This window comes from Felis catus, chromosome D1 (assembly GCF_018350175.1).
Source record: "Felis catus isolate Fca126 chromosome D1, F.catus_Fca126_mat1.0, whole genome shotgun sequence".
Classification (NCBI taxonomy): Eukaryota; Metazoa; Chordata; class Mammalia; order Carnivora; family Felidae; genus Felis; species Felis catus.
In genome coordinates, this window is record NC_058377.1 from 111,548,092 (window position 1) to 111,564,361 (window position 16,270).

Consider the following 16,270-nt stretch of genomic DNA (forward strand, 5'->3'; position numbering starts at 1 on the left):
GAGCGAGCTCATGCTAGGCTGAAATCCCTTTAGGGTTTAGGGATACCCCTTCGGGCATTTGCAACGACCCCCCCTGGCGCGGGAATGAAGCCTCCACCAGGGTCGCGGACTCTGCTCCGCGTCCCTGAATGCTAAATGGTTCCTGAAATTTACACGTGTTAATGAAAATGAAAGAAGATGCAGACGCCGAGATTCCTTGGCCGCCTGTCCGTCCGTGGGTGCCCTCGTGGCGTTTTCGGAAATGCGCCCATTCTCCCGGCTCGTGTATAGGGTGTCGCCGGGCCCCAGAGTCCCCCCCCTCCATGCGCTCTCCCCTGGCTGCGTGTGGCCCGCCCCCCCCCCCGTTGTGCCCCCTGCAAAGCCACCTCCACCCACTCCCCAAATCCCAGGGGACCCACACGGGGAGGGCAGACACCCTTGCACCCCTCTTCCCCGGCGGGGAGAAAGGCAGCCTCGGGCGATTTGCATTTCTATGAAAACCAGGCTTCGGGGGCAACTCCGCCGCGGGGCAGGCGCGGCGCCTCCGGGATGGCTTTTGGGCTCTGCCCCTCTCCGCTCCCCGGCGCTCGGAGCCCGCGCCCCCTCCCCCTGCGCCCGCCCCCCCTCCCCCCCGCCCGCTCCCATTCTCTGCCCGGCTTTGATCTCTGCTTAACAACAGTAACGTCACACGGACTACAGGGGAGTTTTGTTGGAAGTTGCAAAGTCCTGGAGCCTCCAGAGGGCTGTCGGCGCAGTAGCAGCGAGCAGCAGCGTCCGCGCGCTCCGGCGAGGGGCAGACGAGCTCGAGGGAGCGCGGGACAGCGGGAGCTAAAGCCGAGCGCGGACCGACCCGGGACCCACCGCCGTCCCCAGGCCGCCCAGCAGAGCCCCAGCCATGGCACACCAACTCTTATGCTGCGAGGTGGAGACCATCCGCCGGGCGTACCCCGATGCCAACCTCCTCAACGACCGGGTGCTGCGGGCCATGCTCAAGGCGGAGGAGACCTGCGCGCCCTCGGTGTCCTACTTCAAGTGTGTGCAGAAGGAGATCCTGCCGTCCATGCGGAAGATCGTGGCCACCTGGATGCTGGAGGTGCGGGGCTTCGGGCCGCTTTCTTAGGACCTTTCCTGCAACTTGTTGCCCAAACCCACATTTCTTTGCCGCTCGTCTCCCTCCCTTCTCTCCCACCTCAACTTTGAAGTTTGCCGGGGTGTTGCTAGGAACCGCATTTTCACAATATATAGATATTGTGGGTATTTTTTGAACGGGGAGGAGGTGGGGGTGGGGTCGATTGAGATTCCCTATCCTGGCGGGGGGTGGGGGTGGAGCGGTCGGGGAGGGGTCCCCTTCGGGGAAAGCCAATGCCAGGGGCACCCCAGTTGGCTGGAGGGTGCGGGCCGGCGGCCTGGGCGCCCTTTGTGGCCCCTGCCTGCGCCCGAGCCCCCTCGCCTCCTCTCTGCCTGCACGGCCGCGAGCCGCCTGCTCCAGGGGGAGGGGGCATAGATTTGATTTTTAAATTAATATCCACGGACACGTATGCAAGGGCCGCTCGTGCCAGTATTATGCGCCATCTTTGTTCTTTTATTGCAAAGCAAAAGTGTTTATTAATAATTGGGGGCAGGGTGGGGGCGGGGAGCGGCCGGCGAGGCGCTGGGGCCGCCGCGAGGGGCCGCGCGGCCGCCGGGAACCGGAGGGAGGGGCGCGGGGACGGAGCGCGGGCAGCTTGGGGGGGACCCCGCTCGGGAAGAGGGGCCCCTTTGTTCAAGCTGCGAGTCCCGGGGCGCCCCGCACGGCCAGCCTGGGCCGGAGAGCACGCCGAGCTGCAAGGTCGCGTGGCCCCCAAGACGCTGGGGATTGACCCCGGTCTGCAGGGGTCTCGGCTTGGGGGACCTGCCTGGAGCAAGCCGGCGGCCCGGGGCACATTTTCAGGTCTCCGGTGGGCGCCCGGGGGACCCGCAGATATTTTAAAATAATTTTTGAAAGTGCGGCGTGGTGCCCTTGCGAGAGGGAAACGGCGCCCGCGCCCAGGGGGAAGGGGGGGCCACCGAGTTTGAATTCCTGGGGCTCTCCCCGGAGTCTGCAACGAGTTCTAAACCCCCGGCCTGTGTAAAGGGCCGCCCGAGGGTCATTTTCAGGGGTTTTTTATGTACTCAGTTATTTTTTTAATATTTTTAAATATTTTTTGAAAAGATGACGTCTGGGGAAATGCGGCGCGGCGGCCTGGGACGCCACCTTTGTGTCTCGCAGGCGCTGTGAGCGCGGCGCCCGGCCCCGCGGCCCGCCCCGCGGCCCCGCACCCCATTTGGAGCGAGCCCCGGCCCGGCGGTCGCCGGAGCACCCACGCGGGCCGGGGTCCCCGGGGCCGGCCGCCCGCGCGCGGCGCACGCCGCCAGCCGTGCCCACACCCGCCCCCACCGTGCCAGCCTCGCTGGGACTTTCCCTTTCAGTTTCGGGGAGGGTGGGCACTGGGGACACGCCGGGGAGGAGGCGCGGCAGCCGCCGCTTCTGCCGCCCCCTGCCCCGACCCGCCGCGCGCTCGGGACGACCCGTAGCCCCAGCGCGAGCCCAGTGGGGGTTGGGGGGGGGACCGCGGGGTCTCCGCGGAGGGGGCCCGGCGGCGGCGGTCACGGCCCCCGTGCCCCGGCAGGTCTGTGAGGAGCAGAAGTGCGAGGAAGAGGTCTTCCCGCTGGCCATGAACTACCTGGACCGCTTCCTGTCGCTGGAGCCCGTGAAAAAGAGCCGCCTGCAGCTGCTGGGGGCCACCTGCATGTTCGTGGCCTCCAAGATGAAGGAGACCATTCCCCTGACGGCCGAGAAGCTGTGCATCTACACTGACAACTCCATCCGGCCCGACGAGCTGCTGGTAACCTGGGACCCCCCACCGCCCACCGAAGCCCCAGGACCCCCAGGACCCCGGGGGTGGGGGAGGTGCAGAGGGCAGGAGGCCCCGCGGGCCGCCGACACTCCCTATGCCCCTTGGGCGGGCGGCCGCTCGGCGGGGCCCCCCTCGAGGAGCGGGCGGGACCCCCGCCGCCCCCCAGCTGCGGCGCCCCACAGCTCGCGGTCGCTCCGACTCCCACTCGTCTGCTCCCCTAGCGCGGCCGAAAAGTGGGCGGCGCGCGCCCTCTAGCGGCGACGACGCTGGCGGCCCGCGCTGGCTACCAGGTCTTGCGTTCCAGGTGGGGGTCATTTTTGGGCCCGACCTGGGAACAGTGGGCCTTTTTTTCCACGTCACTTTCTCTTTGGGGACCTCTTTGGGGATGGCCTGCTCTCCCCCACCTCCTGGGCCCCCAGCATCCCTTATCCCTTCTCTCCTGGGCCGTGCCCCACGGAGGGGAGGGGCAGGGGCTGCCCCTGCACCCCTCTTTACCCTGGGTCACCCCACGTTCACAGCAAATGGAGCTGGTCCTGGTGAACAAGCTCAAGTGGAACCTGGCCGCGATGACCCCGCACGATTTCATCGAGCACTTCCTCTCCAAAATGCCCGTGGCCGAGGAGAACAAACAGATCATCCGGAAGCACGCGCAGACCTTCGTCGCCCTCTGTGCCACAGGTAGGGCAGCTGGGTCCTGCTGGCCCCGGTCTCCCGGGGTGCCTCTCACAGGGGCTCCTCTTCCTTCCTCGGGCTGTGCGCTGGGGCTAGATGGGCTGGGGGGGGTGCCCTCCTGGGGTCGGGCAGCGGAGGCTGGCCACGGCCACCACGCAGCGCCTCGGGGATGGGTGTGGGTGGGTGGCCAGGCCGCGGCCACTCCATGCTGAGAGAGGTTGACCTCGGCTGCCCGGCCTGCCTCCCCACTCCCGTCCTCCCGCCCCCCCCCAACACACACACACACACACACACACACACACACACACACCAGTCCTTCCCCATGTCCTCAAGGGGCCCCCTTCTGGCCTCTCCCGGGCTGGGCCACCTGCCAGGGGCGCCTACAGGGGTGGGGAGTGCCGGCCCGCGGTGCCGGCACCACGTGCTCTGGGCGGCCAGCAGCAGCCCTCGTGCGGGGGCGGCCAGCAGCACAGCTTGGCCGCCAGAGGCCCCGCCAGGGGTGCCTCGGGCCGGCTGGGCTCAGCTGAGCCCTGGGAGGGGCTTCAGATCGGCCGGGCTTGGGCCGCCACGGTTGGCAGCAGGGGGCCTGTCTTCTCCCCTGCTGGCAGGGCTCTGGATGGTCCCTGGAGGCCCCTGCCTGACACTGCCCTGGCCCGGGCCCTGGGACAGCCAGCCTTTCAGAAGTCAGGGCAGGCAGACGCGCGCCCGGTGTTGCCTTGTCTCCCCCGGGCCCTGACCCTGACGCCGACCCCTTTCTTTCTCCCTCTGATCACGTGGACTGGGCCCAGCAGACCTGGAGAACCCTGCCTGGGGACCCACGTCCTCATCCCAGCCAGCTCCACACTGGGCCACCTCCGCCCCGGGTCAGGCCTCAGACATCGTGTGGGGCTCCCCCAGTCTGTGGGCCACGCAGTATCAAAGGGGGGCAGGTTGGCCTCTTTCACTCCCTGCCCGGGAGCGGTAGAGCCCCTGTTCCGACATCTCCCGGCACCCTCCCGCTGTCCGGGTGCTCTGGTGGCTGGGATTTCCAGGGCAGGCGAGAGTCTGCCGGCTTCTCCACCCTGCTCGTCCTCCTGCACAAGGCACGAACCCCTCCTCTGAGCCCTTCCAAGCAAGGGGAGTGGGGGGGCACACCGTGGGCCCTGACGGATCTGCGGGGTGGTGGCTCCAGCCCTCTGGCAGGGGTAGGGAGCCTCCCGCGGGCCGTCCCCTCGGCCTCCGGGGGCCAGCCCCTCAAGCAGGCAGGGAGGCGTTCTCTGGCTGGGGCGCCTCAGAAGAGAGAGGCCTCCGGAGACTTCCAGGCAGCCTTTTAAGGAGCTGAAAGTGGTTCGGAGAAATGGCAAAGTTTCCTGGAGATCGTGCAAGGAACGGTTCTTGTACACCCTCCCCCCCCAGGATGGCTGGGGCAGCCTGGAGTTTCCCCTCTCCCAGAACCCCGCGGAAGTGGGGTGTGGAGCCCTCGTGGGGCGCTGGCAGTGAGGCGAGCGAGCCTGGTGCAGAGGCTGTAAACGCGCTTTGGTGCTGGCTGTCCAGCTGCCGCGGGCCGCCGTGCGTAAGCACGCGGGGCCTCTGAGACCGTGCCCAGCAAGCACCACCACCCCCCCCTGCCCCCAACCCGGGGCCTGCAGGGGGCATCCCAGGCCCCGGTGCCTGGGGTCCACCCGGAGGGAAGGTGCAGCGATGGCTGGCTGGCTGCGACAGCTTTTCACATGCAGTACCTCCAGGGCGGGGCCCCCCCCCGCCCCCCACCGCGGGAGACAGGCGGCCGGGGGAGGAGAGGGTCACCTGCCCATCCACGTCCCTCCTTGGAAAGATTCTCGGTCCAAATCCTCACCTGCACGGTTGCGACATAGCCGAGGCGCAGCCAGGCCCTTGGTCATGAGGGGACCACTCTCTCGAGTAACGCGATGGCAGCTCAGAAGCAGAAACAGACTGGCGTGAGGGGGAAGTGTAAGCAAAGGCCCCCAAAGATGTTTTTGTCCGCGACGGGGCCAGGGTCCCGCTGAACGGTGTCATGGGGGGGGTGGGGGTCTCTGCTCTCCGTGCTCTGTGTGCCTGCAAACTGGGCCTCCCACGTATCTGCAGATGTGCATGTATCCCCCACACCGCGGTGGGTTTTCTGTTAACGTATATGCCTGCGTGTGCACTGGAGCCTTCCGGGGAATCGCAGTGGGCTGGGTAAAGAAACTACAGGTGCTGCTGGAAGCGGACAGGAAAATCGAGTCTAACGGATGGGTCTGAGCAAGGGTCAGCAAACCCGCACAGCCCCAGCGGCTGCTCTGGCAGCGGCCCCAGGCTCTTTGCACTGGGCGCCGAGTCGAAGTGTTGGACGATATAGAGTCAGGTTGTTCCTTACCTACGTACGTGCACACACACACACACACACACACACACATATTCCTTATCTACACACATAAGCCCCACACCGCAAAGGCACACATACGCTTCAGTGGGGACGTGGGCTTCAGGAGCGAGCCCTCCCCCCGTTACACCATCCGTCTTGGACGGGAGTCTCGAGCTCCAACTGAATTGTTGCTGGGACTGCAGCAACTTTTTTTTAATGTTTATTTTTGAGAGCATGCATGTGAGCAGGGGAGGGGGAGACAGCGGGGGGGACAGGGGATCCCAAGCAGGCTCCACTGCTGACAGCAGAAAGCCCGATGCAGGGCTCGAACTTGGGAACTGGGAGATCACGACCTGAGCCGAAGTCGATGCTTAACCGACTGATCCACCCAGGTGCTCCTGCAGCCCTGAGTGCCTCAATGACAACCTTTTCGTTCATGGCTCTCCGCTCACAGACTGGGTGGAAATGCTCCCGTTTATTTAATATATTTGTTTCTTTAAAACTTTTTTTTAACATTTATTTGTTTTTGAGACACAGAGAGAGACAGCATGAGCAGGGGAGGGGCAGAGAGAGAGGGAGACGCAGAATCGGAAGCAGGCTCCAGGCTTCGAGCTGTTGGCACAGAGCCTGACGTGGGGCTCACAGATTCACAAATTGCAAGATCATGACCTAGGCCAAAGTCGGACGCTTAACCGACTGAGCCATCCAGGCGCCCTGGAAATGCTCCCATTTAAAGAGGGAAAGAGGGGGGCGGGCCTTGTTAGGTATTTCTTTTTCAAGTTTCCACGGTGCCCGGCAGCGGACTCTGTTCCCCCTCCAGGGTGGCTCCTTTCTTCCCCAGCCTGCTTTGCTGGCAACGGTACAGCCTGATGTCTCCTCCCAGGACGAAGCCTCAGCTAGGCTGCTGGGGACAAGCACCCTGGCCCACGAGGTCCCCTCCTTTCACGCTCAGCTCACCCAGCCGGGTCCTGTGCCCTATGCGTGTAAGATGAGGCAAAGGGGCCGAGCCCCCGATCGAGATTCGGAACTCGGTGGCCTCCCCCACCAAGAATTCCTGGCTCTGTGTCACAGAACACAGCCCACGGGGCACCACGTGGCTGCTTAAACATCCTTCCTGCTTTCCCACCTTTCCGTAACAAGTGTGGCGAGTGCTGGCCTCACCCTCGGAGCAAAGGCAGGGGTTCCGCCCTCACTGAGCTGTTCCTGGGGCAGAGGGGACAGCGTGCTGGCGACTGGCGGGTGGAGTAATGAGGTAACCCCACCTCCCAGGAGGGGGATAAACAGAGGATAAGCATCCAAGGCCACCACTGCAGGACCACTGACCACTGCCCCCTGCACATGCCCAGAGGGCTGCCCTGGGGAAGGTGAGACAGGTGCACCCCTCCGAGAGTACAGGCTGGGTCCCTGGAGGCCTGGCGGGCCGTCTCCAGTCCCTGTGGCCCCGCAGCATGCCTTCTCCCTTGTAGGTTTGTCACCTTTTAGAATGTGAATAAGCAACACGTTCCCAGGGCTCCAGTATAGCGACGCCCCTCCCCGCAGGCCTTTGCGGTTTGTTCTCTGCCAGTGTCCCAGCTCCAGCTGGGTGCAAATGCAGGCCCGGCTTGTGCTCTCCCGGCCTCCGCACCCTGATGCAGGGCTGGTGGGACCACGGGGTCCCGGGGAGGCCCCCCGCCCCGCCGCCGCCCGCTCACAGCCCCTCGCCTCTCTCCCTTTCTTCTGCAGACGTGAAGTTCATTTCCAACCCGCCTTCCATGGTGGCAGCGGGGAGCGTGCTGGCGGCGGTGCAAGGCCTGCCCCTGGGGAGCTCCAACAGCTTCCTGTCCTATCCGCGCCTCACCCGGTTCCTCTCCAAAGTGATCAAGTGTGACGCGGTAAGCGATCGGTTGCGCCGCTCCTACGCTGGCTTGGCTGGCCTGCTCAGCAACCGGGTACTAGAAACTTCTAGTACCCGGGGGTCCAAAGCCAGTTCCTTGATGGGAAATGCCATGGCTCGTGCCAAGGCCCCCAAACGTGATGGGGGAGGGCGGGGGGTACCCTGTGTTCAGACGCAAGGGACCTGGTCATACAGAGCCCTGGCCCCAGGCTGACCGGGTGCCGGCCTCACCCCACCCTCCCGGGGCTCCTTTGGAAGGAGAAGCATCTCGCAGTACTTGCTGGCAGGCCAGGAGGGTCCTCAGGTTTCCCAGGAGCAGGCAGGAGCCATAAACCCCTCCCGGTGAGCCGTCCAGGGAGCGGGGCCACAAGGCAGGCCCGTCAATGATCCGTGTCCTAATGGCATGTGGAGCTGTGGCCCCGTCCAGCTTTGTCTGCGCAACAATGCGGATGGCTCATAAATGGAGGCTTTCAAAGGGCTCCTGTGAGGTCTCCAGACGCAACAAAGGCCCGTGGAGACAACCTTGTGTTTTACGGCCCTTCCTGAGTGCCTGCTGCTATTACAGCCCCAGCCGGAGTCCGTGGTGTCCTTCCTGCTTACAAATGCCATTGTTTTATTCCCGATTCCGTTTTTGTCTTAAAAGAAAGAGTGAAAATAACAATTACAAGGGTTTGTGGCCTTTACCAGATTAGACCAGCGAGGATGACAGGTCAGCCCTCGGCCCTGCTGGGCGTGCCTTATGGGAGCCAGTGACCGCCCTGACCCCGGTCCGGGTCTGGCTCGGACGCGGGCTGCCTTCTGGTGGCCCACCCTCGAGTGCCTGGAGGCTCCGTCGTGGGCCCTAGCGGCTGCCACCTCCCCGCATGATTCGGGGAAGAAAAGCCAGGCTGCGGGGCAGAAGCTTGCCCGTCCGCTGCCCAGCACTGCCGGCTGCCTGGAGGAGGCGGCATGCTTGCTCATCTCCCTGTTGGGAGCAGGCGGCTCCCGGAGGCAGTGGGGGGTTGGGGGGGGGGCTCCCTCAGTCTCAGTGCTTCCTGGGCCCCCCAGAGGGATGGGGTGTCCTGGAAAGATGACCCCTGCCTCTCCCCTTCAGAGAGAGACCCCACAGACGGTGCTGGGCACAGACAGTTGTAGGAAATCACTGCACGACCCCTTATTTGCATAGAGATCGTGTCAGTTAGATCTGAAACAAGATCTCAGCTGAGGGCGGGGGAGAAATCGGTTGAGGCTGCAATTCGCTAGTCTGGTCACCCGGCGACAAACATCTGGAAAACACTGGGTGGCGGGCGGGGCCCTGCGTATTCCTGGGGCATGAGCCGCGTCTGCCCTTGCTCCGAGCTGGCTCCCGGCTGCCAGAGGCGGCTCTTCTGGGCCGAGGCTGCTGGCTGCGAGGAGGAAACAAGTCCCTCCCTGCACCCCTCTGCCCTGAGTCCAACACCAGGCCTCTCGAGCCTCAGGTTCCTCATCCGTAAAACTGGCTTTTTGCACCTACACCGCTTTCCTCACCAGCCACGACAAATACCGAACCGGTGGTGTAGGAGAGCCCTCCGCGCGGAAGCGTATGGCTCTGTAAACGTGGCAGGTCCCCCAGGGTTCACTGGGAAGCTTTGCTGGCCTGGATCCCCTTCTCTGGGGCACTGGACACCCGTTTCGCAGCCCCCTCCCCAGGTGGGCCCGCGGTTCACCTGTTCCTCTGGGGAAAGGCTCGGATCTGTCTTCCGGGCTGGACCAGAGACTACCTGGTTCTAGAAAAGAAGCCCCAGTGTGGCATCCCAGGGTTGGGACAAAGCCTGACACCTGCACTTTTGAGCTGCGGGGAGACTGGCCACCATGAGACCACGAGAAGCCCTGGACTCCCCAAGATCACTTCTTGGGCATCGAGAACTCGGGGCGATTGCTGGCAGAGGAGGGCCGCGGGATTGCGGGGGTGCACGCTGGGCCAGGCCAGCGTGTCTCCCAGGGTGCAGGCCAAGCGGGTGAGGACAGAGGGGGATAGAGGGTCCGAGTCCCCCCGGGGCCACCCAACGCTCATTCTCAGTCATGCACGGCCTAACGCTTTTGACAGCCATTCATCTCGGAAGGCTGGGTTCACCGCAGGGGCTGACACGGCAGAGGTTAAGTCCCAAAAGCAGGGCTCAGAGGGCCTCTCTGTCCTGGGTCAAATAGCGCTGAGTTCGGGCTGGTGGGAACAGGGAGCCAGGATGAGAGCCTGGCAGAGGGATTCCAGCGGGGGGCCAGGGTCCTGGGGTGGAGACGGGGGGCTCGAGACAGGCCAGGGAGGCACCAGGTGGGCACGGGAGACAGCCGGCAGCCCTGTGGCCTCCGGGGCCTTCGGACCCGAGTGGGGTCTCCGCAGCCCGGGCAGCACGGGGGCTCCTCAGGCCGGGGCAGCCGGGGGCCAAGCAGAGCCCATGCCCGTGGGTCCTGGGGTTCGGGCAGCGGCCCCACCCGACTGCAGGGAGGCAGTGCTTTAGATTAGCCTCACTTTCACACGGCGGTCCAGGGCTTGGCGTTTGCAGGAGGGCCTTGACCACAGGCCCCCTTCTGAGCACCCCGTCTCCCTGTCTCCCGTCTGGCCAGGACTGTCTGAGGGCGTGCCAGGAGCAGATCGAGGCCCTGCTGGAGTCCAGCCTGCGCCAGGCCCAGCAGCAGAGCCTAGACCCCAAGGCGGCGGCGGAGGAGGAGGAGGAGGAGGAGGCCGACCTGGCCTGCACACCCACCGACGTTCGAGACGTGAACATTTGAGGGCGCGCGTGCGTGGCGCGGGAGGGGCCGGCCCCGGGTGCTCCCTGGACAGGACCGCTCCTCGCCAGGACCGGTCACGACCAGAAGGAAAAGCTTCCTTCTCCTTTACTGTCGGTTTTTTTCCTTTGCTCTTTCTCCCTTCCGTCTCTGACATAAGCAAAAGAAAGAAAAAGTATCCGAGAAGCTGTCTTTAAAAAAAAAAAAAAAAAAGAAAAGAAAAAAAAAAAGGAGAGAAAAAAAATAGTATTTGCATAACCCTGAGCTGGGGGGAGGGGGTGGGGGGAGGCTGTGCTACAGAAATAGAGAACCTTATACCCCATAATCAACTAGGTCGTATGCGAACGTGTTTGTGTCTCTGTGTCGTAAGGATAGGCATTAACACAAGGAACAAGTCTGCAGGGGAGGATTAGATTTGATTCTTTCTGTGTTTAAAACAAAACGGCGGCAAAAAAAAAAAAAAAAAAGCATGAAAACACGGTAAAAAACGAGAGAAAAGCCAAGAAACCATTTCTGAAGCGGAAGAGGGTCGTAGGTGGCAAACGTGTTCGTGTGCTGTTCTGAAGGAGCACAGCTTTAAGGCGGTTCTAGGCGTCCCACAACCCGCTTGCTTGGGCATGTAGTCACTTTATGAGTAAGTCATTTGTGCGCGTTCATTTTATCCCGTAGGTAGGCGCGTAACCTCCTCACCGGTCAGTGGCTGGCGTGACCTCGGTTAGCGTAGCGTAGAGCTCAGCACGGCCGCGTGCTGACCCGCCCTCCGCCTGTGGCCCGACCCGGGGCGGGTGGCCGGGCACCGGCCGGCGTGGCGGCCACAGAAATCCAGCTCCGACTCCTGGCCTGCGCTACTGTAACAGAGAACCCGCCACCGCGACGTAATATATTCTATTTTTATAATCTTCATATTTTTGTAGTGGCCTGTTTAGGAGATGCCGGTTTCTCACCCCACAGACCCACAGCCTGCTCACATCCAGGTGAAATCCACGGCTCCCTTCCCCCACCCCCCCTTCTCAATATTCTAGAACCATTTTCCCTCTTCAATATTCTAGAACCACTTCTCCTCTTCAATGTTCTAGAACTCTTTTTCCTGTTTGACGTTCTAGAACCATTTTCCCTCTCCAGTGCTCTAGAACCATTCTTTCCTTCTCGATATTCTAGAACCATTCCATTTCAAAGCACTTTCAACGAATCTCTCTGTTTATGTTGTGTGTGGAGGGGGGGGGCGGTTTCTTAATGGAATGGTTTGGGAATATTCACGTACTTGGGTGCAGACGGGATTGCGAGGCAAGTGCATGTCACTGTGGAGTTAGCGAGAGGGGGTGTTCTCGAAGGCGAGCTTCCAGTCAAGAAGTGCATTCTTACGTTGCCAGGATGATGCGTTTCTTTCTCTGTAGGGTAGTGTAAGTTTAGGAATCCTTTGGTGCCAACTGGTGTTTGAGAGTAGGGGCCTTTAAAGGTTTACCTCGAGAAGGTGTAGTTTAAGGGTTAGGGAGGTTTTGAAACACTAAAATATATAATTTATAGTTAAGGCTAAAAAGAATATTTATTGCAGAGGATGTTCGTAAGGCCAGTATGATTTATAAAGTAATGTAATCTCCCCTTGATTTAAACACACACACACACACACACACACACACACACAACTTTCTGCCTTTGGTGTTATGGGTTTCACACAGTGTACAACCGTTAGGTCCTTTTTTATAGGAGAGAGAACAAAAGTCCTGAGGAAAAAAAACACAGCACGGATTGTGCCGTTTGGTTCCCAGGGCGGGAACCCGATCCGAGAGGCATCAGTTAGGCGGAAAATTAGGGTACTCGAAACCAGTTCAGCCCCCCCCCCCACATTCTTGTCCCCTCGTCCCCTCCTTTTAAGAAAGGTTAGCAACCCGTAGACAATTTGCACATCTTGGCTGTGTACCTTTTTTGTAACGACTGCGTAGGGAGTGTCGGGAGGTAGCGAGAGCACAGGGCTGGTGCTTGGCGAGGGCGCGAGGTGCGTGTGCGCGGAGGGCTGAGGGCGGGACCACGCGACGGGCAGGCTGCTGCTCCGCTTCCCGATTCGCTGCTACCGATGACTTCCCAGCACCCGGTTTGGAAACAGATTCACGTTGCTTTTCTGTGTCTCTTTCACATTGTTTTGCTGCTATTGGAGGATCAGTTTGTTTTGTTTTGTTTTACGATGTCATATACTGCCATGTTCTAGTTTTAATTTTCTCATAGAAAAATGTATTAAGGATGCCTTTTTTTTTGGTAGATTTTTTTTTTTTATGTGATCAATTTTGACTTAATGTGATTACTGCTCTATTCCAAAAAGGTTCCTGTTTCACGATACCTCATGCTTCTCTTAGCCATGTGTAGACCAGGCGGTCAGGCCCCGTCTGGCCCGCGGCCTCCTGCTTCGGCGAACAGACACGCGGACGGGATCCCCAAACGGGCCCGGCGGGATGGGCTCCGGGCCGCGTTCGTGCGCGCAGCCCGGCATCCCCGAGGCCCGGGTCACGTCCGCCTCCTCCTCCCTGCGCCTGTGATGCTGGGCTGTCCTCCTGACCTGGGACGTACCACCACTGTGGTTTTTACAGCCGTGTCGTTCTTTGCGTGTAGCTATGAAAGTTGCATTATTATAATTATTGTGACGAGTGTGTCCTGACGTGCCGCGTGGTGCTGTGCTGCGGGGCTCCGTCATTCTGGACGCTCAGAGCGGCTTCGGGACCGGGTTACAGCTCCGGCCGTGTGGCATCTGTCATTCTGTACCCGCGTTTTCTGTGTGTTGCTCTCTTCAGTACAGCGTGATGCTAACGTCAAAGGACTCCAAGCCTCAGTGAGGCCAGCTAACGGTGCCGTATTCCCGTGTCGCCTGGCACGCTGCTCGACTCCAAGGATTTGCACCATCTGCGGCCCCTGCCCCAGCGGGGTCAGCCTGTGTGCTCCCAGGCCATTGGCAGGCCCCGAACCCGCCCCGCCCCGCCCCGCCCCTGCAGGAGCACTGCCTCCGCTTACCTCAACCCTTCTGGCTGCGGCATCTCTGTGTCTGAACCAAACGGGGCCCTTGAGGGACGGTCTGTCCTGGTGGGGGGGGTGTGAACGTCGTGTGTGCTCAAAGGCCGTGGCCGGTCCGGGGAGCACAGCGGAGTCTGTCCTGTGACCAGCAAGTCTGTGAGGGTCTCTTGGCGGGTGGGCAGCTGTGGTCTGTGCGTATTTCGGTGGCACCCTGCGGCGTTTCCCAGCACAGACGTGTAACCGGCACGTTGCCAGCAGAAAACAAAAGACAAACGTGAAAAGTCTAGAAATAAAATTGGTAAAACCCCGGTGCCGTGTCTGTCTGTTTCCTGGGGTGGGCAGGGAGCCAGGGCCGGGGGGGGCCCGGTGCTGACAAACAGGTGCCCAAGCGGCCGCTTCCCGGACTGGGCGTGGGGGTTCGCACCTTGGAGCCGTCCACATCTGGGGTCAGGTCCTCCTCTGTCGTGGGGGTGGGGCCGCCCTGTGCACTGTGCGGTATTTAGCCGTGTCCCTGCCCTCTTCCCAACAGATGGCGGGACAGTCCCCAGGTGTCACAGCCAGAACCCAACATTGCCAGAGGTCCCCCGGTGACCCAGAGGGAGTAAGTGATGCTCTCGGCTGGGAGGAAGGAAGTCCAGACGGGGGCATGCGGTGGGAGGGGCCGCTGGGACCCCAGGGTGGAGCCCTGGAGAGCGGCTGGTCAGTGTCTTTGCAGGCGGCTCGGGACTGGTTCCCGGCCCACGCTCCGCCAGCCCCCTCCCAGGCTATCTGCAGATAGGAAAATAAACAAGCCAGCATTCACTAACCCTCCTCTGGCGCAAACCGGTGTTTGCTTTTGGTGAATCACGGTCCTGAGGCGCCCCCAGCTCAGGGAGAAGAGCACAGCGCGCGTGTTTGGGCCGCAGGCCGGTGGCCTTTCACACGGACCTAGTGACCTGGGAGGCCCAGCGGACACCTGTGACGTCCGCCTCGGCTTCGGACGCACGTGGCCGGCCTCGTTTCCAGCCCAGGTGGAGGCGGGGAGCGGACTGGGGAGGCGTCAGCGGGCCTTGGGCCCCCGCCATGGGGCGCGGGTCTCTTCTCAGAGTCTGGGGTCCCCAACGTGTCACCCACCCCGGGGCGGTCGGGTGCATGACCGCTCAGGAGGGAAGCTGGTTCACGTGCCAAGGATAGCGCTTCTTATCAGATCAGTTCGCCGTGGCCTTTATGAGGCTCCTGCTGTATACCAGCCCCGCCCCTGAGGGTGCCCCTCACCCCAGCGGGGAGCCTCCAGATCCGCTAGTTGGTGCTCCAGGCACTGGAGCAGCCGGGAGCAGGCGGGGGGTGGCGGGACCAGGGTGACTGCGCTCCCCACAGCGGCCCCAGGCCTGACGGCGGACATACAGCCCATGCCACACGCACTCCGGGAGGGGGTCAGAGCCGGGGCGGCGCCCTGCAAGTGTCCGGATGTGCCCCATCATAGGCGCCCAGCCCCGGGGACCAGCCAGGTGTGTCCTGAGGAGCGGTTTCGGGGGGCAGGGGTAACAACCTCACGGCATCAGGTTCCAGCAGAAATCCAGCAAGTGGGGGAGGGGAGCCCAAGCCCCTGTGCAGGGCAGGGGCAGCAGGTGGAGGAGTCTGCCACCTCCCCCACCCTGCCTCCGGTCTCTGAAGACCCCGAGAAAGGACTCTGTAGGCCTTCCCTGCCAAAGTGCCCGTGGCTCCTCGGGGAGGAGGGTGGGGGGACAGTGAGGGCCTGTCCCCTGCCTGTATCCCAGGTAGAAGCTGGCCTTCGAGGGGCCTCTGAGGCGAAGGCTCCGTGCTGCCCCCTCTCCCCAGCCGGAAAGACCCTCCTCGCTGGGCTCACTGCCTCCTGACCACCTGGGCCCAGACCTTTGGGGGCTTCTAGCTCCTTCCAGCTTGGTCCAAGGGCCCGAGACCCGAGCCACCTCTCCTCCTTCACCCCTGTCTACCCTCTTTCCCCCTCTCCCCACCTGACCCACCTCACTTCCGCTCACCCCTCCCACCCCACACCGCCTCTCCCCTCACCCCACCTCTCCCTCCTCACCTCACCTCTCCCGGACTCACGCCCCACTCCCCCCCTCAAGTCTCCCCCCCGACCTACGTTCCCCCAGCCTCAGAAGCTCCAACCCGAGTCTCCACCCCCGGGGACTACAGACACACCAGACTATCTCCTGCCTCCAGCTCTGCGCCTGAAGTGCCCTCCCCTCCGCTCCCCTTCAAGGCCCCCCTGCAGGCACTGCCACCCCTGCCCCCGGCAGGTGGCCCTGGAAGGTCCAGGAGTCACGACACCTGAGTGTTCCCCACTCCGGGCTAGGAGTCCTTGAGGACGGACACCTCGCTGTCCCTTCTCTGCCGCCCTATTCCCAGCCTGGCAGACGGGGGTGCTCAGAAGCGGAAGTGGGAACAGGACAGAAGGGGCAACAGGCCGGGCCCGCGGGCCGACCCCAGCTTGTGTCGTGCGCTGCAGAGGGACGGCTCTGGCCAAACCCGGGCACCATGGGCAAACCCCTGTGTCACGAGGAGCGGCCCCAGGGGCCCCGGGGGGCAAGCAGCTGGCCGGGTCTGCAGAGGTGGGCACTGCCGGGCCCCCGGGAACTACGGCCACACCTCAGGCTCCCGGGACCCATCCGAGCCCATGGTGCCGGGGGCCTCCTGGAAGCCTCGCTGTCCCCGCGCCTTGGCTCTGTGTTTGGCGGGGGGACGACGGTCACACGGCAGGCCGCTCGCGGCGTGGGCTCCCACACGTGTCCGGGTAGCTGGCTGCGTGAAGCACACGCCCCGCGG

The 16,270-nt window shown here is 62.7% G+C and overlaps 1 protein-coding gene across 1 annotated transcript; it reads left to right on the top strand.

Annotated features, from left to right (window-relative positions):
* The first annotated feature begins 651 nt into the window (after positions 1 to 651).
* CCND1 (cyclin D1) lies at positions 652 to 13,791 on the top strand. Its single transcript, XM_011287102.4, has 5 exons — positions 652 to 1,072; positions 2,628 to 2,843; positions 3,374 to 3,533; positions 7,594 to 7,742; positions 10,325 to 13,791. Exons 1-5 carry the CDS (start codon positions 875 to 877, stop codon positions 10,487 to 10,489), a joined length of 888 nt encoding a protein of 295 aa, XP_011285404.2. The 5' UTR covers positions 652 to 874; the 3' UTR covers positions 10,490 to 13,791.
* Positions 13,792 to 16,270: the final 2,479 nt, after the last annotated feature.

Bases quoted from the DNA above. Each gene is read 5' to 3' on its own strand.
- CCND1 (XM_011287102.4), top strand. From the start codon at position 875: ATGGCACACCAACTCTTATGCTGCGAGGTGGAGACCATCCGCCGGGCG. The intron at 2,844-3,373 runs GTAACCTGGGAC...CCACGTTCACAG, and splicing joins TCCGGCCCGACGAGCTGCTG to CAAATGGAGCTGGTCCTGGT. The intron at 3,534-7,593 runs GTAGGGCAGCTG...TTTCTTCTGCAG, and splicing joins CGTCGCCCTCTGTGCCACAG to ACGTGAAGTTCATTTCCAAC.